The 25125-nt window shown below is 49.6% G+C and overlaps 2 protein-coding genes across 2 annotated transcripts; both read left to right on the plus strand.

Annotated features, from left to right (window-relative positions):
- Window positions 1-290: 290 nt before the first annotated feature.
- On the plus strand, window positions 291-22708 carry LOC133359463 (uncharacterized). The gene is made up of 5 exons (XM_061577879.1): window positions 291-613; window positions 1802-1939; window positions 10697-11110; window positions 14385-14475; window positions 18455-22708. Exons 1-5 carry the CDS (start codon window positions 491-493, stop codon window positions 18460-18462), a joined length of 774 nt encoding a protein of 257 aa, XP_061433863.1. The 5' UTR covers window positions 291-490; the 3' UTR covers window positions 18463-22708.
- LOC133359584 (uncharacterized) lies at window positions 2615-8631 on the plus strand. The gene is made up of 2 exons (XM_061578035.1): window positions 2615-4549; window positions 8355-8631. Exons 1-2 carry the CDS (start codon window positions 3248-3250, stop codon window positions 8367-8369), a joined length of 1317 nt encoding a protein of 438 aa, XP_061434019.1. The 5' UTR covers window positions 2615-3247; the 3' UTR covers window positions 8370-8631.
- Window positions 22709-25125: the final 2417 nt, after the last annotated feature.

Here is a 25125-nt window from a genome sequence, read left to right on the forward strand (position 1 = left end):
ATCACCTAGAAATGTATAGCAGCAAAATAATATAAATAATCTCAAAGCTTTAAATTTCGATTTAAAGCTTTCGTGACTGCAGGGATTCATCTTCTTGGTTCTTTCGGTAAAGTCATCACGTAGAAGGGAAATAATAAAATAATAAAAATAAAACATAATAAAATAATTCTCACGACGTTTCGGCCACAACGCAAGCAGCCGTCCTCAGGTGAAGAACAGGTCTGTCGGAAAGACAGCGTCTGAATGCTTGTTTTTAAAGAAATGGTTTCATCTAACCAGGTAAAGCCCACTGAACTAATTAACTAATTTTTATTACACACTCTTATTGAACTCACTTTGTCTGTTGTTGTCGTATCCTCAAATCTTGTAACTCAATTTTAACCCACTTCCCAATGTGGTATCGACTGCAAACTTGGCATACCTACGTCATACTGATGACAATACTATATTCTATCAAACATTTTTTTTTAAACATTCTTTTTCATATGTTATGTTTCGGCTTGGGTCTAATTGTCCACGCTCAACTCACGTTGGCTGTAAATCACCACGGCCCCTTACGTTGTGGCAAGCTTCGGGGGCCACTTCCTGGAGTCGTGGAGTTCTTCCATTACGAGTACGGTACATTTAATTAAAGCGTGTTTAACAAAAAAGTATTTTTAAATATTACTTATTCAGAAGCAGCTTGTCCATCGCTAACTGATAGCATCTCAACAAAGTGGCTATCAGCATCATCATCATCACGTGGGCATTCATAGCGGCAGAATAACCCAAATAATTTCAGTGCTTAAATCTTGACTTAAAGCTTTCGTGGCTGCAGGAATTCACACTTTTTGGGTCTTTCGGTAAAGCCACGTGGATAGAAGAAAAATAATTTTAAAAAATCTACGACGTTTCGATCGCAACGCAAGCAGTCGTCTTCAGGTGCAAAAAATACAGCAGGCGGACTGCTAAGGCAGGAGAAATGTAGCAGGAGAGCTGCTGCAGCAAGAGTTTATATAGGTTTGAGATGTTTCGATTTAAAGCTTTCGTGACTGCAGGGATTCATCTTCTTGGTTCTTTCGGTAAAGTCACATAGAAGGGAAATAATAAAATAATAAAATAAAACATAATAAAATGTTTTATTATAATGTTTTATTTTATTATTTCCATTCTACGTGACTTTACCGAAAGACCCAAGAAGGTTTGAGATGGGTAAGTGGGTGGGGCTAGAGATGGAATTTGCATGTAAATGTAAGATCGGAGAGCCTCGTATACATCACAACTACGTGCTGAAGAGGCGGCCATTGTATTGCTAGTAAACATCACCACTAGGGAGACAAAGGCGGCCGGGCGTGGTGCTGGCCACCCACCCCCTCGTGTACCGTTCCGGCCTTCATAGGTGCTCGCTAACAGCACTTGCCCCTACAGTCTGTTGAGGCTACACTGGGGATATATGTCTTTTTGTGTGTCTGTGTGTGTCTGTGTGTGTCTGTGTGTACAACGGAGGGCGGAAGAGCGACGCTCACAACAACGAGCAAAGCACCGGGTGGCTAAAGCACAGCAATTTGGCACAGTAGGGGGTACAGGTGGTGCATTAGCCAGTCATCTCGGTCATCTCAGTCAGTCGACCTGTGGCACCTGCTGGGTCTGCCCCGTGACCTCCTGCCAGCGGGCGTTCGACACTTCACGTTGTAGCCTCAAGGTGCACACGGCCTGGCACAAGCGTCGTGGTGACGTCACCGCCACCACTTAGTGGCGAATTGCTGTTGTTGTTGTCTGTGTGTCTTTGTCTTCTCTGTATGTGTGTGTGATGCAACTCCAGCCCGTCACCTTCTACGCGGTCACCGAAGCACCCAATGTCTGGTCTCTTCCTCTCCCTCTGCCCGCCCTCCTCGTCGCCATCGTGGGGGCCTACGTCCTGTTGCTGGCGCTCGCTCTGCTGCTGCGTTGCTGCTGGACGGTGCGGCCCCAACGGGCATTGTCGACGCCAAAGATTGACAGCAGCAAATTGAGCTGACTCTGTTTGACGCGTAGGAGGCTTTCGCGACCAATATCGTCCATAAGAGGGTTTTTTTGGGTTCAATCGCGTAAATATGTAAATGTGTCGTTCAACCCGCCACCACCCGACACAGCCATTTAGTAAGGGTTGTCACGTAAACAAAATGTGGCCAATTGGTTGCTAGTACAGCACTAGTGAGTAGTGTATAGTGTAGTGTATAGTAGCGTAGTGTATAGTGGAGTGTATAGTGCAGTGTATAGTAGCGTAGTGTATAGTGTAGAGTTTAGTATTGTAGTGTATAGTTTAGTGTATAGTAGCGTAGTGTATAGTGTAGTGTTTAGTAGCGTAGTGTATAGTGTAGTGTATAGTAGTGTAGTGTATAGTGTAGTGTTTAGTAGTGTGTAGTGTAGTGTATAGTAGCATAGTGTATAGTGTAGTGTTTAGTAGCGTAGTGTATAGTGTAGTGTTTAGTAGCGTAGTGTGTAGTGTAGTGTATAGTAGTGTAGTGTATAGTGTAGTGTTTAGTAGTGTGTAGTGTAGTGTTTAGTAGCGTAGTGTATAGTGTAGTGTATAGTAGTGTAGTGTATAGTGTAGTGTTTAGTAGTGTGTAGTGTAGTGTATAGTAGCATAGTGTATAGTGTAGTGTTTAGTAGCGTAGTGTATAGTGTAGTGTTTAGTAGCGTAGTGTGTAGTGTAGTGTATAGTAGTGTAGAGGTGTAATTGCGCATGGCTACGAATGTTGAGGTGTGATTATGCATGGCCACGGATGGCCAACAAACACAATGGGCGGGGTTACGGCCGTACACAAGGGTGGCGCTAGCACCGACGTCCGCATGTGTATCCCCCACGGGCCCCCCCCTCGGGGGCGAGTCCTATAAAAGGTGATGAGCTCGAGGGCTCGAGGTCGGGACTCAGCTTTAACCAGAGAAGACGGAAGACCAGCTAGTGTAGGCCCCAGAGCTCCCCTGGCTCGCTGTCCTTATAAGGGCCGACCAGGGCAAGCCGGTGGCGTGGCCCCGAGAGCCCAGACGAAGCTGGTCTGGTGACTCAGGGAGCCGGGATCCCAGCTTAACCAAGCTGGGACAGATAGCCTCCCCTAGTCCCGTAGTGGAGGAATTGGTATAGGTTAGAGGGGTTAGCTGTCGAGAATCCCTGTAGCCAAGTGACCTGTACAACTGTGTTGGTGTAATAAATAAGTGTGCCTCCGATCCTGTCGTCAAGCCTCCATATATACTTACTACATCTGGTGTCAGAAGTAAACGTCCAACGATGGACACACGAGGGACGACACGTACCAGGGAGTCGGAGATGGAAGACGCCGCGGCCGAATCTCCACCAGTGATGGCCGGGGTCGAATCGGAGCAGCCGGGGCCGAGTACGCCCGCGCCGCTACGACAGGAGGAGGGGGATGCGTCGGCCGAAGGACTCCGGCTGGCCCACTCCCGCCTGGCGGACCTGCTCTACGCCGCGGCCGCCGCGTTGGAGGAGATCACGCGGCTGGGGGCTGGAGGAGCAGCGCGGGTCGACGACGGCAGCCGGCGCGGGGCGACGTTTCCCGCCACCCCGACGCGGCTCGCGGTCAAATTTCCCGCCATCTCTACAGTACGAGCGGAGGGCGGGGCCGGCCCGCGTCACGTGTCTGCTGAGCGCCAAGCACAAGCCGTGACATCATCAACGCCGGCCGGCGCGTCAACATCAGAGCGACCGGCGATGCCATGTGCACGGCCCGCCCACACTGTATCATCGGCGGGGAGCGACGGAGAGCGTTCTGCGGCCACGGACGCCGCCTTACAACAGCGTCTGCCGCCTCTTAAAGAATTTGTCGGCGCTGACGGAGACTGGGGCGGTTTCAAGAGGCGGTTCATCGCTCATCAAGAGATGGCGAACTGGTCGGACGCCGAGGCTCTACGCGCGCTGCCAGCGATGCTGGACAACGACGCCCTGGCTACCCTCACCTCGGCGCCGAGGGAAAAGCGCGCCACTCTACACCTGGCGTTGCAGCTGCTGTCAGCCGTCTATGGGCCGCCTTCGGACTGCAGGCAGCTGTTCCACGATCGGAGTCGGGGCGCCAACGAGTCACCCCTGGCCTTCCGGACGGCTCTCCTGGCTCTGGCAAAGGCTGCTTTCCCAAGGATGGACGAGGAAGGAGTGGATGCCATGGTGGCTGAGAAGCTGCTGCTACTCGCTGACGAGCTGGACGTCAACGTCTTGGCTCAGGACGACGCGGAGATGTCGTCCCTGCTGGTCGCGCGCCACATCCACGGGGGCTTGCGGTCCCTGCGTCGGAAGGCGGCAAAGGGGGCGGCCGGCCATGCCATGGCGACCACCGCCCTCCCATCGGAGGAGGTCTGCGGGGTGGAGCGGCGAGGGGAATGGAGATCGGCGGCACCGCAGGCTCGGAATGGACCGAGCCGCCAGGAGCAGCCCAGGTCATCTGGGGCGCTCACACGCTGCTACAACTGTGGCCTGCAAGGCCACGTTGCGTCTGGATGCCGGGCTCCCCGTCAGCGCGGGGCGACACCTCGCCAGGACGCCACGCCGTCTCCTCCCAAGCTCCAGCAGAGAAATACGGCGAGTCGCGGCACCTCACACGTTTGGCCCACGCACACATCCGACACACACTCACGCGCTCAACTAAACAGGGCTCCAAATTCCCCGTCCGTCGCGCGCGATTGTTCGGTAATGCGGCGAGCGCTCCAACCGGGTCAGTGGTCGGAGCTCGCCCATCGTGTCGTTGCTGCGTCGGCGGGATCATCGGTCGTGGTCGGTCACATTGATGGGGTAGAGGTGCGGATTTTAATTGACACAGGGGCATCGGCGACCATTATATCTGATTTAATTTATAACATCCTTCCCGTTCAAAGTCGTCCCTTGCTCCCTGTTGACGTGCCGTGCTATGCCGCTAACGGGGGCTCTCTGGGCATTATTGGCCAAATCCGCGCCACTATCTGCATTGGGGACATTAAATTATCCGGCCCTGTTTTGGTTTCCTCCTCACTCGCGGTTCCGTGCCTGTTGGGGACGGATTTTTCTGGCCAAAATGCCCATCCGTATCCTTATTGACCAAGGGTGCATTGAGCTCCCATCGGGCCGACGCGTTACATTTCTGTCTTCCCCCACCACGGAGCGTCGGGCGTTTGCCACCGTGCAGGCGCTCGTCACAAAAACTGTGCGCGTGCCTCCGGGGGCTCAGATGCTCGTCCCTCTTAGGTTGCGTCGGCCGTTTGATGCAGGGGTTGCGGATCGGGGGGTCTTGTTGGGTCCATCTCGGGCCGGGGTCAATGGACCCGATTTGCTCGCGGCTCAGACTATGGTGAGAGGGGATGGGGACCCCTTCATTGCAGTCCTTAATGTGGGATCGCGAACGGCCGTGGTTCCTCAAGGGACCGTGCTTGCACACGCAACGCCGGTGCCCTGTGAGGAACCACTCGTGGGTCAGGTATCCACCGATCCTCCGTCGCGACCGCATTCGGACTCTGATGACGGATGGCTGGATGCGCTTTGCGCGGGTTCAGTGGACCTGTCTGACTCGCAGCGCGCGCAGCTGCGAGTTCTCCTGAGCGAATTTGCTGACGTTTTTAGTCAACACAAATTTGATATTGGTTGTACAAAATTGCTGCGACACCATATTGACACGGGTGACAGCGCGCCAATCCGCCAAAATCCCTTTCGGTTGAGTCCCGCCGAAAAGGATCATGTCAAATCGGCTGTTGATGACATGCTAGCCGCCGATATCATTTCCCCTTCCACCAGCCCGTGGGGCGCGCCGATCGTTTTGGTGAAGAAACACGACGGCTCACTGAGATTTTGTGTTGACTTTCGGCGTCTCAACAAAATCTCTGTGGCAGATGCGTACCCGCTTCCTCGGATGGATGAGTCGCTCGACGCCTTGGCCGGTGCACGATTCTTTTCCACCCTTGATTTGCTATCTGGATTCTGGCAGCTTCCTCTGGATGACGAATCGAAACCTAAGACTGCTTTTCGTACACCGCAGGGCCTCTTCCAATTTAACCGTTTGCCGATGGGTTTACATTCTGCGCCGGCAACTTTTCAGCGGTTAATGGAATTGGTCTTGGCAGGTTTGCAATGGGATTCGTGTTTGATTTACTTAGACGATGTCATCGTCTTTAGCAAATCCTTCGAGGAACACCTCCAGAGGTTGCGTGCTGTTTTTCTCAAAATGCGGGCTGCCAATTTGAAATTTAAACCACAGAAGTGTCATTTACTCCGCGAATCGGTGCGATATTTGGGTCACATTGTTGGGCGCTCGGGGATATCCACTGATCCCGCCAAAACGGAATGCGTCAGCTCCTGGCCGACTCCCACCTCTGTGGGAGAGGTCAGGAGTTTCATTGGGTTCGCGTCGTATTATCGGCGATTTGTGGCTGACTTCGCTACGATTGCGAAACCATTGCATGCCTTGACGTCCAAGGGAGTCAGGTTTCATTGGGGGCCGGAGGAGGAGGCTGCTTTTCGCGCCCTCAGAAATGCTTTGGTGGGAGCTCCGCCGTTGAATTACCCGGATTTTTCACAACCCTTCTTGCTCGATACTGACGCAAGTAACACGGGCATCGGGGGTGTGCTGTCCCAGCTCATCGGGGGCGTAGAGCATGTGGTGGCTTACGGTAGTCGGGTACTGTCTCCAGCCGAACAGCGGTACTGCGTTACCCGTCGGGAATTATTGGCCATTGTTTATTTCATTCAGCAGTACCGCCCGTATCTGTACGGTCGGCGGTTCACCGTCCGTACAGATCATGCGGCCCTACAGTACGCCCTGCGGGTTCAACAACCATCGGGCCAGTTGTCTCGATGGTTGGAGATCCTCCAAGACTATGACTTTGTCACCACATATCGTAAGGGTGTCCGCCACACGAACGCTGACGCCCTGTCACGATTGCCACCCACTTCGGAGTGCGCGTGTCTGTTGGGTTCGGGGCGTTGTAGGCCCCCGAACGTCACCACCGATTCGGTCCTCGTGGCCGCTACCGATGCACCTTCGGCTTCGGGTCCTATCGAGCAAGAAGGGAGGGATTCGTTGCTGGGGTTGCCGGTCGCGGAATGGGGACGCCTCCAAATGGAGGACACCTCCCTCCTCGCTTTGCGCCGTCGCGTCGGGGGGGCTGGTCAGGGGGTGGAAAACGTTGACTCGTGGGGGTTGTTCCAGGGTCTTTGATGCACTGGGATGGAAAAACCCGGCGCCAGCGGCTTGTGGTGCCTGCTGCTTTAAGGGGTAAGGTGGTATGGGCTGTTCATGAGCGGCTTCTGCACTTGGGGGTTCACAAGACCTTTGCCACGCTCCAGCTGGATTTCTTCTGGCCGGGCATGGAAAAGGACGTGGGGGATCTCTTGGGGTCATGCACGCAATGCGCGCAGAGGAAGCCGCCTGCGAGGGGGTCCAACCCTCCGCTGCAGTCCATAAAAGTTTCCCGGGTTAACGAGCTCGTCGCTCTGGACATACTTGGGCCATTTCCCGCTACGCCCAGGGGCAATAGGTATTTACTAACGGGGGTTGAATACTTCACGAGATGGCCTATGGCCTGGCCCCTGGCGAACCAGTCGGCAGCAGCCATCGCGGAGGCCTTTGTCCAGGGCTATGTCCTCGACAAAGGTGCTCCGGAACGGCTGCTTACTGACCAGGGTAGGAATTTTTCTGGTAAACTCCTACGTGAGGTGTGCGACCTCTTGGGTACGGAGAAGGTTCGGACCTCTCCGTATCACCCACAAACTGACGGGATGGTGGAACGGCTGCATCGGACCATCACGTCCATGCTGTCCCAGCAGGTGTCGGTATCCCAGACGGATTGGGACCTCCGCATAGCCGGTGTGTTGCAGGCCTACAGAATGGCTCCTCATGCGGCCACCGGATTTTCCCCTTTCTTTTTAATGTATGGGCGCGAAGTTAACCCCCCTGTGGCGACCCAGCTGAAGCTCTCGGCGCTCCCGGCGAAGTCTAATTTGTCCGAACACATTAAATTTAACATCGCTAAATTGTCTGAGGCGCGGGAAGCGGCCGTGCAAAATTCTGAACTCCGCCAGAAGGCGAACGAGAGGCTTCGGTTGGGGCGGGTGCAGGTGGTCAAATGGGAACCAGGGGACAGGGCGTGGTTGCACTGTCCTCAGGTGCCGCTGGCAACCTCGTCGAAATTGGTACGGCCGTGGCGGGGGCCAGTGGAGGTCGTGCAGGTTTTGCGGCCGCAATGTGTTCGCGTCAAATGGGGGAGGCGCCGGTGGTATGTGCACCCCTCAAGGTTAAAACCATTTGTCGCGCCGCCCCGTGGTTCACACACACACACGCATGGCCAAACGTGTGAGGGTGTCGCCGACTCCCCGTCGTCGCTGCACTCGCCTAACCTGACGCCAACTGTTCCGTCCCCAGGTGAAACAGGAGTGACGGGTCCACACCCACCAACCCCTCCCGGAGGGGTCGGGGGTCACTCGGCAGCGACGCCTGACTCTCTTGCACCCGGACCGTCAACAACCGTCACTGAGCGTGCCAGGACGGGCCCTTGTGATGGGCCCGCCGCGCGGACGCGCGCCAAAACGCGCAGACTATTGTGAGGTCGGCCGTTGGGGGGCCTTGCGGACAATGGGAGGGGTGGCGTCCGGAGTGTGTGTATATATGTTGGTTTTGGGGTATTTATTCGGGGGGGGTGCGTCGGGTTATTTTTTTTTCCTCTCTCTCTCTCTCTCTCTTCCTGTTGTTGTTCTTGTTAAGGTTCTCTTGTTCTTGTTAAAAATTACGCGAGGCACACACACGGGGTTTTTGTGAGGGATGCACCTTTATTCTGATTTTTTTTTTTTTTTGCAGCCAGGGACGGCTGCGAGCTGTACAGGGGGGGGTGATGTAGAGGTGTAATTGCGCATGGCTACGAATGTTGAGGTGTGATTATGCATGGCCACGGATGGCCAACAAACACAATGGGCGGGGTTACGGCCGTACACAAGGGTGGCGCTAGCACCGACGTCCGCATGTGTATCCCCCACGGGCCCCCCCCTCGGGGGCGAGTCCTATAAAAGGTGATGAGCTCGAGGGCTCGAGGTCGGGACTCAGCTTTAACCAGAGAAGACGGAAGACCAGCTAGTGTAGGCCCCAGAGCTCCCCTGGCTCGCTGTCCTTATAAGGGCCGACCAGGGCAAGCCGGTGGCGTGGCCCCGAGAGCCCAGACGAAGCTGGTCTGGTGACTCAGGGAGCCGGGATCCCAGCTTAACCAAGCTGGGACAGATAGCCTCCCCTAGTCCCGTAGTGGAGGAATTGGTATAGGTTAGAGGGGTTAGCTGTCGAGAATCCCTGTAGCCAAGTGACCTGTACAACTGTGTTGGTGTAATAAATAAGTGTGCCTCCGATCCTGTCGTCAAGCCTCCATATATACTTACTACAGTAGTGTAGTGTATAGTGTAGTGTTTAGTAGTGTGTAGTGTAGTGTATAGTAGCATAGTGTATAGTGTAGTGTATAGTAGTGTAGTGTATAGTGTAGTGTTTAGTAGTGTGTAGTGTAGTGTATAGTAGCATAGTGTATAGTGTAGTGTTTAGCAGCGTAGTGTATAGTGTAGTGTTTAGTAGCGTAGTGTGTAGTGTAGTGTATAGTAGTGTAGTGTACTAGTACAGCACACCGGTATGTCTCTCACTGTTCAAATAAACCTACAATTAAAATTATAGACTGAACATTTCTTTGTCAGTGGGCAAACGTACAAAATCAGCAGGGGATCAAATGCTTTTTTCCCTCACTGTACTACACTACACACTACACTACTATACACTACTATACACTACACTACTATACACTACACTACTATACACTACACTATACACTACACTATACACTACACTACTATACACTACACTACTATACACTACACTATACACTACACTACTATACACTACACTACTATACACTACACTACTATACACTACTATACACTACACTACTATACACTACACTATACACTACACTATACACTACACTACTATACACTACACTACTATACACTACACTACTATACACTACACTACTATACACTACACTATACACTACTATACACTACACTACTATACACTACACTACTATACACTACACTACTATACACTACACTACTATACACTACACTATACACTACACTACTATACACTACTATACACTACTATACACTACTATACACTACACTACTATACACTACACTACTATACACTACACTACTATACACTACTATACACTACTATACACTACACTACTATACACTACACTACTATACACTACACTACTACACTACTACACTACTATACACTACACTACTATACACTACACTATACACTACACTATACACTACTCTACTATACACTACTATATACTATACTATACACTACACTATACACTACACTACTATACACTACACTATACACTACTATATACTACACTATACACTACACTATATACACTACTATACACTACACTATACACTACACTATACACTACACTACTATACACTACACTACACACTACACTACTATACACTACTATATACTACACTATACACTACACTATATACACTACTATACACTACACTATACACTACACTACACACTACACTACTATACACTACTATATACTACACTATACACTACACTATATACACTACTATATACTACACTACTATACACTACACTACTATACACTACACCACACTACACACTAGGGGTAACTGCCCCTTTCCTAGATACAGCCTAGATCTCTATCTCTATCGGTGTATCGCTCTCTGCATTTCTTTCTGTTTCTTTCTCTGTCTCTGTGTGTCTCTCTGTGTGTCTCTCTGTGTCTCTCTGCCTCTCTGTCTCTCTGTCTCTGTGTCTCTGTGTCTCTGTCTCTCTGTGTCTCTGTCTCTCTGTGTGTCTCTGTGTCTCTGTCGCTGTGTGTCTCTCTGTCTCTCTGTCTCTGTGTCTCTCTGTCTCTCTCTGTCTCTCTGTGTGTGTGTGTGTACACGCAGGAAAGGGGAATCTCCCCGTGTGACCCTGACGGCTGCTGCTCCCCTCCCTCCTCCTCCTCCTGCACCGACTGCTGCCTGAGCTGCGCTCGGAGCTGCGATTGCCGAGTTCCCACGGTGACCGGCTGCCTCGACTCCTGCTGCCCTCGTCCCAACGTGAGGCCGCTCGCGCCAAACTATCTCGGCTGTCTAAAGCTAAACCCTCTGAACTACCATTGGAACCTCATTTGCCAGTAGAAATATGATAATTGTTTTTTTTACCCTTCTATCTGGCAACAAAACTGACACCTTTTTTACAAGGAGTCATGTTTGCATTGACCACAATACCTGCAGTCGTAATGCAAACAAAAAACACAACTCTGATAATGTATGCACTGTCCTTGAAGTTGATTGGTCCACACCCGAGACAGCTTTCCTTAGAGCCTAGTCTCACATGGTGTTGGACCAGATGACGGGAGCTTGTGTTGCTTCCGAAACGTCTTGATTTTTTAAATTTGTTTTATTTTACTTTTATTAATTAAAATTTTTTACCTACGTGACTTTACCGAAAAAACCTAAGAGTATGAATCCTTGCAGTCACGAAAGCTTCAAATCTAGAACGAAGATCTTATTGGTGACCCCGTGCCCCTTATGAAGCTCAACGTTCACCCATCGCAAGGGAGAAACACAAATAAATAGACTATCACCACCAATACACTCACCTCTAGTACACTCACCAATATACTCACCACTAGTACACTCACCACTAGTACACTCACTACCACACTCACCACCACTACACTCACCACTACTACACTCATCTTAGTACACTCACCACTACACTCACCACTAGTACACTCACTACCACACTAACCACTAGTACACTCACCACTACACTCACCACTAGTACACTCACCACTACACTCACCACTAGTACACTCACCAATACACTCACCACTACACTCACCACTAGTACACTCACCACTACATTCACCACTACACTCACCACTAGTACACTCACCAATACACTCACCACTACACTCACCTCTAGTACACTCACCACCACTACACTCACCAATACACTCACCAATACACTCACCACTAGTACACTCACCAATACACTCACCACTACACTCACCACTACACTCACCTCTAGTACACTCACCACCACTACACTCACCACTAGTACACTCACCAATACACTCACCACTAGTACACTCACCACTACACTCACCTCTAGTACACTCACCACCACTACACTCACCACTAGTACACTCACCAATACACTCACCACTACACTCACCACTACACTCTCCACTACACTCACCTTTAGTACACTCACCAATACACTCACCACGACACTCACCACGACACTCACCACTAGTACACTCACCACTAGTACACTCACCACTACACTCACCACTAGTACACTCACCACTAGTACAGTCACCACCACTACACTCACCACCAGTACACTCACCACTAGTACACTCACCACCACCATAGCTGTCAACCCCTTATCAATGCCCTACCTTACTACAGACCAATTCAGACCTTAAATTTCGATTTAAAGCTTTCGCGACTGCAGGGATTCATCGTCTTGGTTCTTTCGGTAAAGTCACGTAGAAGGGAAAGTCACGTAGAAGGGAAATAATAAAATAATAAAAAGAAAGAGTTTTTATTATTTTATTATTTCCCTTCTACGTGACTTTACCGAAAGAACCAAGAAGACCAATTCAGACCTTGTTGGTCACCCCGTGCCCTTATAAATATCAACGTTCATCCTACACAGTCCCATCACAAGGAAGAAACACAAACAAATAGACATTTTATGTTGTCAGTGTTGAAACGGCTGTACGCAGTATGGGCCTGAAAACTCAATTTCCCTGTACAAGAATACGGGGTAAACCGTTTGGGTTGACGTGGTATGACATTGACACGAAAAGACAGAGAGAGGAGAGTGGAAACAATGAATGGCAAAATTGGCAGTGGTCCACCTACTACTACCACCACTACTACGGGGTCTTCTCGGCCACGGTCATTCCCTCCCTTCTCTACGCTTGCGAAACGTGGACCCCCCTAATGGAACATCTTCGCCGGTTAGAAACATTTAGGCTGGCCTGTCTACGATCCATCCTGGGTTTAACCTGCAGGCTGGATTGTGTGAGGAGCTCACAAATCCTTGAAAGATCTGGACAAAGTCCCATCGGTGAGCTCCTCCGGCAGGCAAGGCTGCGTTGGCTGGGTCATGTAGCCCGCATGCCCAGCCACCGCATGCCTAAACAGCTTTTGTTCGGCCAGATCGAGGGGGCTAAACGGGCGCGGCACGGGCTAGAGAAGAGATGGAGTGATGTGGTACAGGAGGATGTGGAGCTGAGTGGACTTGCCGATGACCGGTACCAGCGGTGTCAAGATCGGCCTCTGGAGGAGGCTCGTGAAGGACGCTACTGGGCAGTTGGAGGCAGTCGCCCTCCAACAACAACGGAGGGCGGAGGAGCGACGCTCACAACAACGAGCGGAGCGCCGGGTGGCTAAAGCACAGCAAGTTGGCACAATAGGGGGCACAGGTGGTGCATCAGCCAGTCATCTCAGTCATCTCAGTCGACCTGTGGCATCTGGGTCTGCCCCGTGACCTGCCAGCGGGCGTTCGACACTTCACGTGGCCTCAAGGTGCACATAGCCTGGCACAAGCGTCGTGGTGACGTCACCGCCACTTAGTGGCGAATGGCGGTTGTTGTGTCGTTGTGCATGTGTCTGTGTGCGTGTGTGACTGTCTTTGTGTGTGTGCCTGTGCCTTTGTGTGTGTCTGTGTGTGTGCGTGTCTGTGTGTCTGTGTGTCTGTGTGCGTATGACTGTGCGCATGTCTGACTGTGCGTGTGTCTGTGTCTTTGTGTGTGTCTGACTGTGCGTGTGTTTGTGTGCGTGTCTGTGTGTGTGTCTGACTGCGTGTGACGGTGTGCGTGTCTGTGTGCGTGTCTGACTGTGTGTGTGTTTGTGTGTGTGTCTGACTGTGCGTGTGACGGTGTGCGTGTCTGTGTGCGTGTCTGACTGTGCGTGTGTCTGTGTGCGTGTCTGACTGTGTGTGTGTGTGTCTGTGTGCGTGTTTGACTGTGTGTGCATGTGACGGTGTGCGTGTGACGGTGTGCGTGTCTGACTGTGTGCGTGTGTGTGTGCGTGTCTGACTGTGTGTGTCTGACTGTGTGTGTGTGTGCGTGTCTGTGTGCGTGTCTGACTGTGCGTGTGTCTGTGTGCGTGTCTGACTGTGTGTGTGTGTGTCTGTGTGCGTGTTTGACTGTGTGTGCATGTGACGGTGTGCGTGTGACGGTGTGCGTGTCTGACTGTGTGCGTGTGTGTGTGCGTGTCTGACTGTGTGTGTCTGACTGTGTGTGTGTGTGCGTGTCTGTGTGCGTGTCTGACTGTGCGTGTGTCTGTGTGCGCGTGCCCTGCTCAGCGTTTCAGAAGCACCCGCGCCCACCTCTGTGATTGTAGCGGCATCGGCTGCAGCTTTGGTTCGTGCTGCGATTTCTGCTGCGACTGCAACAGTGAGAGAGCAACCGGATGGGGGGTGGGGGTGGGGGGGAGTGGGGGACATCCCCCCCTGACCCCCACCCCAATCCCCCCCCCCCCTGCCACCTCTAACCTCTGACCCCAGGGAAATCTAAATTTGTTGCTATCATTTCAACAATCGTGGGCTGATTTACATCCTTTGCTCCTTTTGTGATTCTTTTTTCTAAACGTAACGATTCGTTCGTCCTTTGATTGTGCGTGGTCTTTGGTGATTCAGGGATTCTTTGCGTGATCTCAATGAGTCTCAAGCGGTACGGCTAGTGTCCCACCCCCCTCCCCCCCGTCGATTAAGGATGACAATTGATTTAAAGCTTTCGTGACTGCAGGGATTCATATTCTTGGTTCTTTCGGTAAAGTCATCACGTAGAAGGGAAATAATTAAAAAATATATAAAACAATAAAATTGCTTGTGTTGCTGTCAACGTCGTGAGAATTTTTGTTGTTTTATATTTGTATTGTTTTATTATTTCCCTTCTACGTGACTTTACCGAAAGAACTAATAAAGCCACTATTAAATTTCGATTTAAAGCTTTCGTGACTGCAGGGATTCATATTCTTGGTTCTTTCGGTAAAGTCATCACGTAGAAGGGAAATAATAAAATAATAAAAATATAAAACAATAAAAATTCTCACGACGTTTCAAAATTTTCTTGCTGTGGATTTCACACCTGACGATGATTGCTGCTTGTGTTGCAGTCGATAAACGTCGTGAGATTTTTTTATTGACTTTACCGAAAGAACCAAGAATATGATGATCACCCTCCCAGCTCCTGACTGCTGCCACATTTAGATAAACCCCTCCCCCCTCCCCTGAACCACTATTTAAGATCTTCTTAATTTTGGAGCTTTCGTGACTGCAGGAATTATTCTTTGGTTCTTTCGGTTAAGTCACGTCTAAAGATAAAATAATAAATTGAATAATAGCATATTACGACGTTTCGATTGCAACACAAGCAATCATCATCAGGCATAAAAGAAATAGCAACAAAAATCTAACTAGAAAACTATAGACAGACATACAAGCAGACAGACATCACAAGGACACACAGAGAGAGGACACATATCGGCACAAAGAGAGAGGTCGTTTCTGTGACGGTGCCTTAGTCAATCTCTTTGTGCCGATATGTGTTCTCTCTCTGTGTGTCCTTGTGATGTCTGTCTGCTTGTATGTCTGTCTATAGTTTTCTAGTTAGATTTTTGTTGCTATTTCTTTTAAGCCTGATGATGATTGCTTGTGTTGCAATCGAAACGTCGTAATATGCTATTATTTAATTTATTATTTTATCTTTAGACGTGACTTAACCGAAAGAACCAAAGAATAATTTAAGATCTTGTCTCTTGGATTTCTCTTCACTTGATACAGTCAATTGGGCTGTGATGGTCCCACACCTGAAGACGGAAACTTGTGTTGCCTCCGAAACGTCGTGATTTAATTGAGTTATTTTCGATTTAAAGCTTTTGTGACTGCAGGGATTCCTCTTCTTGGTTCTTTCGGTAAAGTCACATAGAATAGAAATAATAAAATAATAAAAATTAAACATTAACGTCGTGAGAATTATTTTATAATGTTTTAATTTTATTTTTTTATTATTTCTATTCTACGTGACTTTACCGAAAGAACCAAGAAGATCAGTTATTTTCATTTATTATTTTTGTTATAAATTTTTTTACTCGCCTGACTTTACCGAAACAACCTCAGAGTATGAATCCTTGCAGTCACGAAAGCTTCACATCTAGAATTTTTGTGTTACTACGTTACGCGAGCACGCACGGCGGTTCGCTGAATTGGGGGGCGGGCGGGCGGGGGGGGGCTGATCCGTGGCCTCGGCCAACGTAGCGACGCACCGTTTGTGCGTGTGGCAGAGGTCGCAAACGGGTTTTGATTCCTTACCCGTACCCGTACCCGGCCGCACCAGGGTCGCAAACGGGTGCCCGTACCCTACCCGATACCCGGCTACCCGTACCCGGCCGGGTACGGGTAAGGTACAGGTATCGGGTACCTGATTGCGACCTCTGGGCTGAAGCCATGTTGCAGGCGCGGGTGGGTTGATTCTAGGAACTTGAATTGTGAGAAGAGACAAGACGTTGGGAAATGAGTGACAAATGGCTACTCACCAGTGACTCACGGCCTACCCGTACCCGGCTGGGTACGGGTAGCCGGGTATCAGGTAGGATACGGGTGTAGGGTAGGGTACGGGTGTCGGGTAGGGTATGGGTGTAGGGTAGGGTACGGGTATCGGATACCCGGTTGCGACCTCTGGCGTCTTAATGCCCAGTTCCCATGTTCGACGAGCCGTTCAATTCGGCCAACGGCGGTGTTTTGGCGGAATGGATAAAAAAAAAACACATTAACCCTGAGGGACTAAACTTAATTTCTGGTGGTTTTGTGGAGATCTTTCTGCGATATTTTCAGGGATCTTTCCGCGATATTTTCGATGACTTTTGAGTGATTTCCGCTTGCTTTGAAATCGCTTTTTCAATGGCTTTTGTTGCATGGTTTGGACGCGATTTTAATCGTTTCAAGAGATCTGTGATTTTGATTTCGTCTGATTTGAGGTGTCTGATTTTAATGATTGAGATCTTTGCGCGATTTCAAAGATCCTCATGAGCTCGTTGAGAAATTGTCAATCGTTTGTGCACAATCTGAGATTAATCTTCTTGGTTGTTTCGGTAAAGTCACGTAGAAGGGAAATAATAAAATAAAATAAATTAAACATAATAAAATAATATTATATTATTTTATTATGTTTTATTTTTATTCTTTTATTATAATAAAATAATATAATATTATATTATTTTATTATGTTTTATTTTTATTATTTTATTACAACATAATAAAATAATAGAATATTATTTTATTATGTTTTATTTTTATTATTTTATGATTTCCCTTCTACGTGACTTTACCGAAAGAACCAAGAAGATGAATCCCTGCAGTCACGAAAGCTTTAAATCGAAATTCAATCTGAAATTATTTTGACGTGGTTTTTAATGTTCTGGTTACATCACATTCTGTCTCGAGTAATTTCGTCTACGTGTATATACACATCTATCTGTCTGTGCTTATCTGTGTCTCTCTCTGTCTCCCTTAGTCTCCATCTTAATCTCTCTGTATTTGCATACATCTCTCTCTGTGTCTATCTCTTTCTCCCTCTGTGTTGTAGCTCTGTGATTACGTTCTGTACCTCTGCTGCTCATGCTCTGAGTGTCTGTCTCTGTGTCTCTCTGTGTTGTAGCTCTGTGAGTCCAGGCTCTGAGTGTATGTCTCTCTCTGTCTCTCTGTGTTGTAGCTCTGTGAGTCTAGGCTCTGGGTGTCTGTCTCTGTCTCTCTGTGTGTCTCTCTGTGTTGTAGCTCTGTGAGTCTAGGCTCTGAGTGTCTGTCTCTCTCTGTCTCTCTGTGTTGTAGCTCTGTGAGTCTAGGCTCTGAGTGTCTGTCTCTGTGTGTCTCTCTGTCTCAGCTCTGTGAGTCCAGGCTCTGAGTGTCTGTCTCTGTCTCTCTGTGTCTCTCTGTGTTGTAGCCTTAGTGATTCTAGGCTCTGAGTGTCTGTCTCTGTGTGTTGTAGCCTTAGTGAGTCTAGGCTCTGAGTGTCTGTCTTTCTGTGTGTCTCTCTGTGTTGTAGCTCTGTGAGTCCAGGCTCTGAGTGTCTGTCTCTGTCTCTCTGTGTGTCTCTGTGTTGTAGCTCTGTGATTCTAGGCTCTGAGTGTCTGTCTCTGTGTCTCTCTGTGTTGTAGCTCTGTGATTCTAGGCTCTGAGTGTCTGTCTCTGTGTCTCTCTGTGTCTCAGCTCTGTGAGTCCAGGCTCTGAGTGTCTGTCTCTGTCTCTCTGTGTGTCTCTGTGTTGTAGCTCTGTGATTCTAGGCTCTGAGTGTCTGTCTCTCTCTCTGTGTCTCTCTGTGTTGTAGCTCTGTGATTCTAGGCTCTGAGTGTCTGTCTCTGTGTCTCTCTGTGTCTCAGCTCTGTGAGTCCAGGCTCTACCGCTGCTGTCCGTGCTCCCAGTGCGTCTGCGGGTGGCATGAGCCCGACTGCAACAACTTCAGCTGCATCTGCTGCTCACTGCGACTCAACTGAGCTCACCGTATCGGAGCGGAGACTCACAGCGGCCTTCAGCGTGTCTTACATGTGCCTGAGTCTGTGTGATTGTGTGTGGTGGTAGGTGTGTGTGTGTGTGTGGGGAGCGGTAGTGTAGCGGTTAGCGCGCTGCGCTATGAACCCGGCGACACGAATTCGATTCCCGCTCACGGCCAACACCAGTGACGATTATCTGAACCGGTCCCGGGCCTCCCCTAGGTCGACTCAGCCTCAAATGAGTACCTGGTGCGGTGTGTAAACATCACCACTAGGGAGACAAAGGCGGTCGGGCGTGGTGCTGGCCACCCACCCCTCGTGTGCCGTGCCGGCCTTCATAGGTGCTCGCTAACAGCACTTGCCCCTACAGTCTGTTAAGGCTATACGGGGGGTCTTTGTGTGTGTGTGTAGTGGTGTGTGTGTCTGTAGTGGTATGCACAAAGCTTTAACAGAAAAATCGGAGGCGCAGGAAGACGACCACCACGGGCATGTCTCACACTCTGAGCCGGACTGGTCAGGAGTTCAAATCCACCACCTGCCACAAAATCTGCAAGTCAAGGATCGGCCTTGTCAGCCACCAGCAACGCCTGCCAACCACATGGACCTCTTATTCCTCCCTGATTTTCGCAAGCGAATAACCAGCCGACGACGAGATGTGTGTGGGTGTTGTGGTAGACGTGTGTGTGTTGTGGTAGACGTGTGTGTAGTGGTAGGTGTGTGTGTGTCGTGGTAGGTGTGGTGTGTGTGATACGATCAATCAGGCCTTCATGATGATGGGCAGTCCCCGTTAAAGCTACGTGGCCGAGAATCAGAGTTATTCCCTGTTCACCTTGGGGGTGCGACAGGGATATCCTTTGGCTCCTACATTATTTAACGTCATCTTTGACCACGCAGTTTGAGAAGCTTTCCATGGCTGTGCCAAAGCAATTTCCATCCGGTACAGATACAATGGGAGGCTGATCGATGCTCGGGTGCGGTCGAGGTATGGCTACCTATTGGTCAACCATGTTATGTACGTCGATGATCTGATGATTGCTGATCAATCTGAGGGGTTGGAGGCTCTGCTGCTAGACCTGGAGCTTGCCACGAAGAGGTGGGATCTTGCCATGAGCCTAACCCAAAACAAAGCACCTGCCTGAGTATTTTGTGCCATCGAAAACTCCACCTCCTCAACTCCCCATGAGTGATGGGACAGCTGTGGAGAGCGGGTGCTCATGGCTATCTAGTTTGGCAACAGAGGTCTCGCTGAATCAGTGGAGCAGCATTTTTCTATCGGCTGCTAAACGCTGTGTGGAGGCTACCTGGCCTTTACACTATGAGACCTTTGCCAGTGGCAAAATATAGTGATAGGTTTTTACCCTTTCAACTGGTACAAAAAAGGCTCTAAGAAAAGCTGTCTCGGGTGTGGACCAATCAACTTCAAGGACAGTGCATATCATTATCAGAGTTTCTTTTTGTTTGCATTTTGACTGTGTTGTGGTTATTGCAAAAATGATGCCTTGTATAAAGGTGTCAGTTTTTGTACCAGTTGAAAGGGTAAAAACCTATCGCTACCTGGCCTGTCGCTTCACACGAACCTCTGGGTCTTCTCGGCCACAGTAATGCACTCCCCTCTGTATGCTTCCGAAATGTGGACCCCTTTAAAACACATTCCTGTGGAGGGAGCTGGTAGGAGCGTTGGGTTGCTCGGTCAATGGCCAAGGTCAACGGCGGCGTGGTGTATTCCGCAAATATGGCCGACTGTGAGGGCGGGCACAAGCTGGCGTGAGTAGGTTAAACGTTGAGTTTTATAAGGGCACCACGGGGTGACCAGCCCCTCCCCACCCTCCCAGCCCCACCCTCCCCACCCAGCCCCTCCCTGCACGACGGACGGACACAATAATCCCATGTGGGCTGGTGGAACCAGTGGGTTCCTACCAGTAAGAGGAACATCTGCACCGGTGTAAAACATTTAGGCTGGCCCTGCCTACGATCCATCGGTTTAACCTGCGGGCTGGATTGTGTGAGGGGCCTCACACATCCAGACAGATCTGGATATTCCCATCGGTTAGCTTCTCCGGAATACAAGGCTATATTGGCTGGGTCATGTAGCCCACATGCCCAGCCCTATCGCCTCCCCAAGCAGCTTCTGTTTGGCCGGATAAGAGGGGGCTAAATGGGCGCAACACGGACTGGAGAAGAGACGGAGCTGATTTGGTACAGAAGGACGTGGAGCTGAGTGGCCTTGCCGATGACCGGTACCAGCGGTGTCAAGATCGCCCTCATTCGAGGAGGCTCGTGAAGGACGCAGCTACTGGGCAGTTGGAGGCACTTGCCCTGGTAGCAACAACGGAGGGTGGAGGAGCGATGCTCGCAACAACGAGCGGAGCGCTGGGCATCTAAAGTGCAGCAATTTGGCACAGTATGAAGAATAGGTGGCGCGTCTGCCAATTGTCTCGGTTAACCCACGGGTCTTGGATCTGTCCGGTGACCTGCCACCGAGCCCTCGACACTTCACGTGGCCTCAAAGTGCACCGAGCCTAGCGCAGGCTCATCACTGCCACTTGGTGGTGAACAGGAGCTACTGTTGCTATGTGTGTGTTGCGTGCTTGTAATTGTGTGGGGAGCGGTAGTGTGGTCGCGCTACGAACTCGGCGACTCGAGTTTGATTCCCGCTCACGGCCACCAACACCGGTTGACGATTATCTGAACCGGTCCTGGGCCTCCTCCCCTCAAATGAGTAACCTGGCGTGGTGGTGTAGTAAACATCGCCACTGGGGGAGACAAAGGCGGCCGGGCGTGGTGCTGGCTACCCACCCCCCACCCCCTCGTGTGCCACAGTGCCGGCCTTCATATCCGCTGCTGCTACTCGCTACGAACAGCACTTGCCCCAACAGTCTGTTCAGGCTACACGGAGGATCTTTGTATTTGTCTTTGTTTACAATTGTATATATGTGTGAGTATGTATATTTACATGTACAAGTGCCACATTCTCGGTCTGCCACAGATGGTTTAATCGGATGGTTGTCTACACAGATCATCCTCATTAAGTCTCAAGATGCTTATTCATCAGGATCCTGGCACAGTGTTTTATTTTCTAGCATCACCGGCCAAATTCTCTCTTAAATGTTTAGAGACGTTGATTCTAAATGTTGGAGGGGGGGAAAACCGGAGGATCCCGGAGAAAAATCCACGCAGTGACCATCACGGGAGAGAGAGAGAGAGGGAGAGACGCAGTCTCCAAATATACAGCAGCAGGCGTTATCGGGGTCGGGATCGAACCCACGACCTCCTGCACACCAGGAAAGGTAGTCAACATCTACGTAGCCACCGTGGTTTCGGGGTCGGGATTGAACCCACGACCTCCTGCACACCAGGCGAGGTAGTCAACATCTACCTAGCCACTGTGACGTCAGGGTCGGGATCGAACCCACGACCTCATGTATACCAGGCGAGGGAGTTAACATCTCACCAAATATACAGTAGCAGGCGTTGTCAGGGTCGGGATCTTCAAGCCCACGATCTGCGTACCAGGTGGGATAGTCAACATTTCTCTAGCCACCGTGGCGCCCTTTGATAAACCTAGAATTAGAATCGGAATATTAATCGTGGAAGAATACCTTGATTCATGAACCTCTCTGCTCACAGGTGTCCAGTAGGAGCACGGGGTAGGAATGGTACAAGAAAAAAACACGACACGCAAACACGATGCTAGTGAAAAGTACAAGATGGGTAAAGAAATCACCCAAACACATACAAATACAACACTCAACCATCCTATCAGGTAAAGCCCACTGAGGTATTCAATTATTTTTCAAAAGCGACCTGGCCATTACTAAACTATAGCAGATCAACAAAGTGGCCCCGTGATTTGGACATAGTCTAAAACGCATGGTTTTTAATGTGGAGGGGAAACCCGGAGAAAAAATCCACGCAACCGCGAGGAGAGAGAGAGAGATGCAAACTCCAAATAAGCAGCAGGCATCAGGGTCAGGATCGAACCCACGACCTCCTGCATACCAGGCGAGGTAGTTAACATCTCTTAGGAACTTGGGCAGGACCCTCCCTTGAATGAAGAGATCTTGAGACTCTGTGAGGCTCTGTCATGTTAAAGCGAACATAATTGAAAATGGTAATGAATTAATAAAGAATCAATGATCACCATCACACGCCGCGTTCGTGATTGATTACATGGCTGTTGCAGACCAGAAGGTTGCAATTCGACATCGAGGTGAGTTGGCGAGCTCGGTGATTGCGTTGGGAGTACAGGGACTACCTCGACTTACGGACTTTCAGAGATTCGAACTAACTCTGTTCCAATATGTCCAATTGCCTGTTCGGGCGAAGAGTCGTAATTTTAACTGTCACAAGAAATGGCGGTGGTGGCATCTACGTCTACAGAATGTGAAGAACCAGTGGCATCTACATCTGCAGAACATGAAGAATCAGTGGCATTTACAGAACGTGAAGAACCAGTGGAGCTGGTAGGAACGTTGGGTTGCTCGGTCAATGGCCAGGGTCAACGGCGGCATGGTGAATTCCGCAAATATGGCCGACTGAGGGCGGGCACAAGCCGGCGTGAGTAGGTTAAACGTTGAGTTTTATAAGGGCACCACGGGGTGACCAGCCCCTCCCCACCCAGCCCTACCCCTCCCACCTCCCACCCTCCCCACCCAGCCCCTCCCTCCCCACCCAGCCCCTCCCTGCACGACGGACACAATAATCCCTTGTGGGCTGGTGTAACCAGGAGGTTCCTACCAGTATAAGCAGTGGCATCTACAGAACGTGAAGAACCAGTGACATCTATATCTGTAGAACGTGAAGAACCAGTGGCATCTACATCTGTAGAACGTGAAGAACCAGTGGCATCTACATCTGCAGAACGTGAAGAACCAGTTGCATTTACAGGAGATGACATGACTTCTAAAGCCATTCTTCGTGTTTAGTGTACACGCCGTACAACGCGTTTGAAATCGGCAGGAGTAAAGTTGGGACTTACGAACACAGACCTCTGGAACTTGACTCTTCCGTAAGTCGAGGTATCAGAGCGGTGATTCGTCGCGGTGGTGATGCCTCCTCGTTGTCGTCCGTCTTTGCGAGTCGGGTATCGTGTCATGTCATAGAATGTTTGGTATTTAGACTGCAGCAGCAGGAGGAGGATGGCGGAGAAATCTGATGAGCTATGAAGCTCTTTGTTTGGCACAGACTTCCAGTCAGAGGCCCACGGGGTCAGAACAACAACAAACAACGGACAGACAAAACACAAACACCAGCGACAGCGGTGCAATGCACAGGGGAAGAGTTAACAAATACAGTGGTACCTCGGAGATCGAACTTTATTCCTTCCAAAACCGTGTTCGGACACCGATTTGTTCGAACACCGAATCAATTTTCCCCATAAGAATGAATGAAAATGGCATTAATTGGTTCCCCACCCAACGATGCTCCTATTATGGGCCATTTTTACGCAAAGTTTACAATATTAAAATACAGTACAGTACTTAAAAGCATACTCAAAACGAGAAATACAGTTTTAATTAATAGAATAAATGAACATTGAACTTCACTTTACCTGTAGTAAGGAGAGTGGATGGTATATATTCTTAGGTTTTTTTCGGTAAAGTCACGTAGGTGAAAAATTACAATTAATAAAAGTAAAATAAAAATCAAGTGATACAGCTATCCTATGAAGTGATACAGCTATCGTGCTGTGACGGTTCCACCTGAAGACGGAAGCTTGTGTTGCCTCCGAAACGTCGTGATTTTTATTTTACTTTTATTAATGTAAATTTTTCACCTACGTGACTTTACCGAAAACACCTAAGAATATGAATCCTTGCAGTCACAAAAGCTTCAAATCTAGAGAGTGGATGGCTTTAGTGGAAGGTGGTGAGGAGGGGGGGAGGAGGAGGTGTCAGTGTTGCTTGAAAGTGGAGTCCCCCTCCATAAAAAACGTTGGGTAACTGCCCTTCTGGGGTTTTTTCTTTTCTTTGCCTTTTTTCTAGCACGAACTGCGATTCACTTGAGGTCCTTTTTACTAAAAAACTGATCAAGAGAGGATTGTTTCTGCCTCCCTTTTAAGATGTTTCTGGATGACTTAATGCATTATGATTATAAAAATCGCCTGCTCTGCTGGCTACTTGCCTTATCTGGATGATATTTTTCTACAAAATTGTGTAACTCAGCCCATTTTGCCATCATTTCCTTTATCAGTGAACTAGGGGCACGATCCCTTCCCTCATCCTCCTCTGAAGACGTGGTCCTCTTTTGCTCTCTATTTTGGATTATCACTGCTACTAACCTTTTTTAGGATCCATTGTGTATGGATAAACAGAAAAAAACACTAAAATAACTGAAATTAACGAAAAAGTTAACGGAACGATGTTTTGCGGGTCTGCACTGGGCGAGAGCTAAACCGGGTCAATCGCCTTTGTCTCGGTCGACCCTGGTTACGTGTCTCGGCCCAAACAGGTTCTTTCCAGTTGTTCGACCTCCGAATTTTTTTTCGATGTCCGGGGCAAAAAAATTGGTCGAAAATTTTGTTCGAGTTCTGGGGCGTTCGATCTCCGAGGTTCTACTGT

Source organism: Lethenteron reissneri, chromosome 65 (genome assembly GCF_015708825.2).
Source record: "Lethenteron reissneri isolate LAM-NWPU_2019-01 chromosome 65, ASM1570882v1, whole genome shotgun sequence".
Classification (NCBI taxonomy): Eukaryota; Metazoa; Chordata; class Hyperoartia; order Petromyzontiformes; family Petromyzontidae; genus Lethenteron; species Lethenteron reissneri.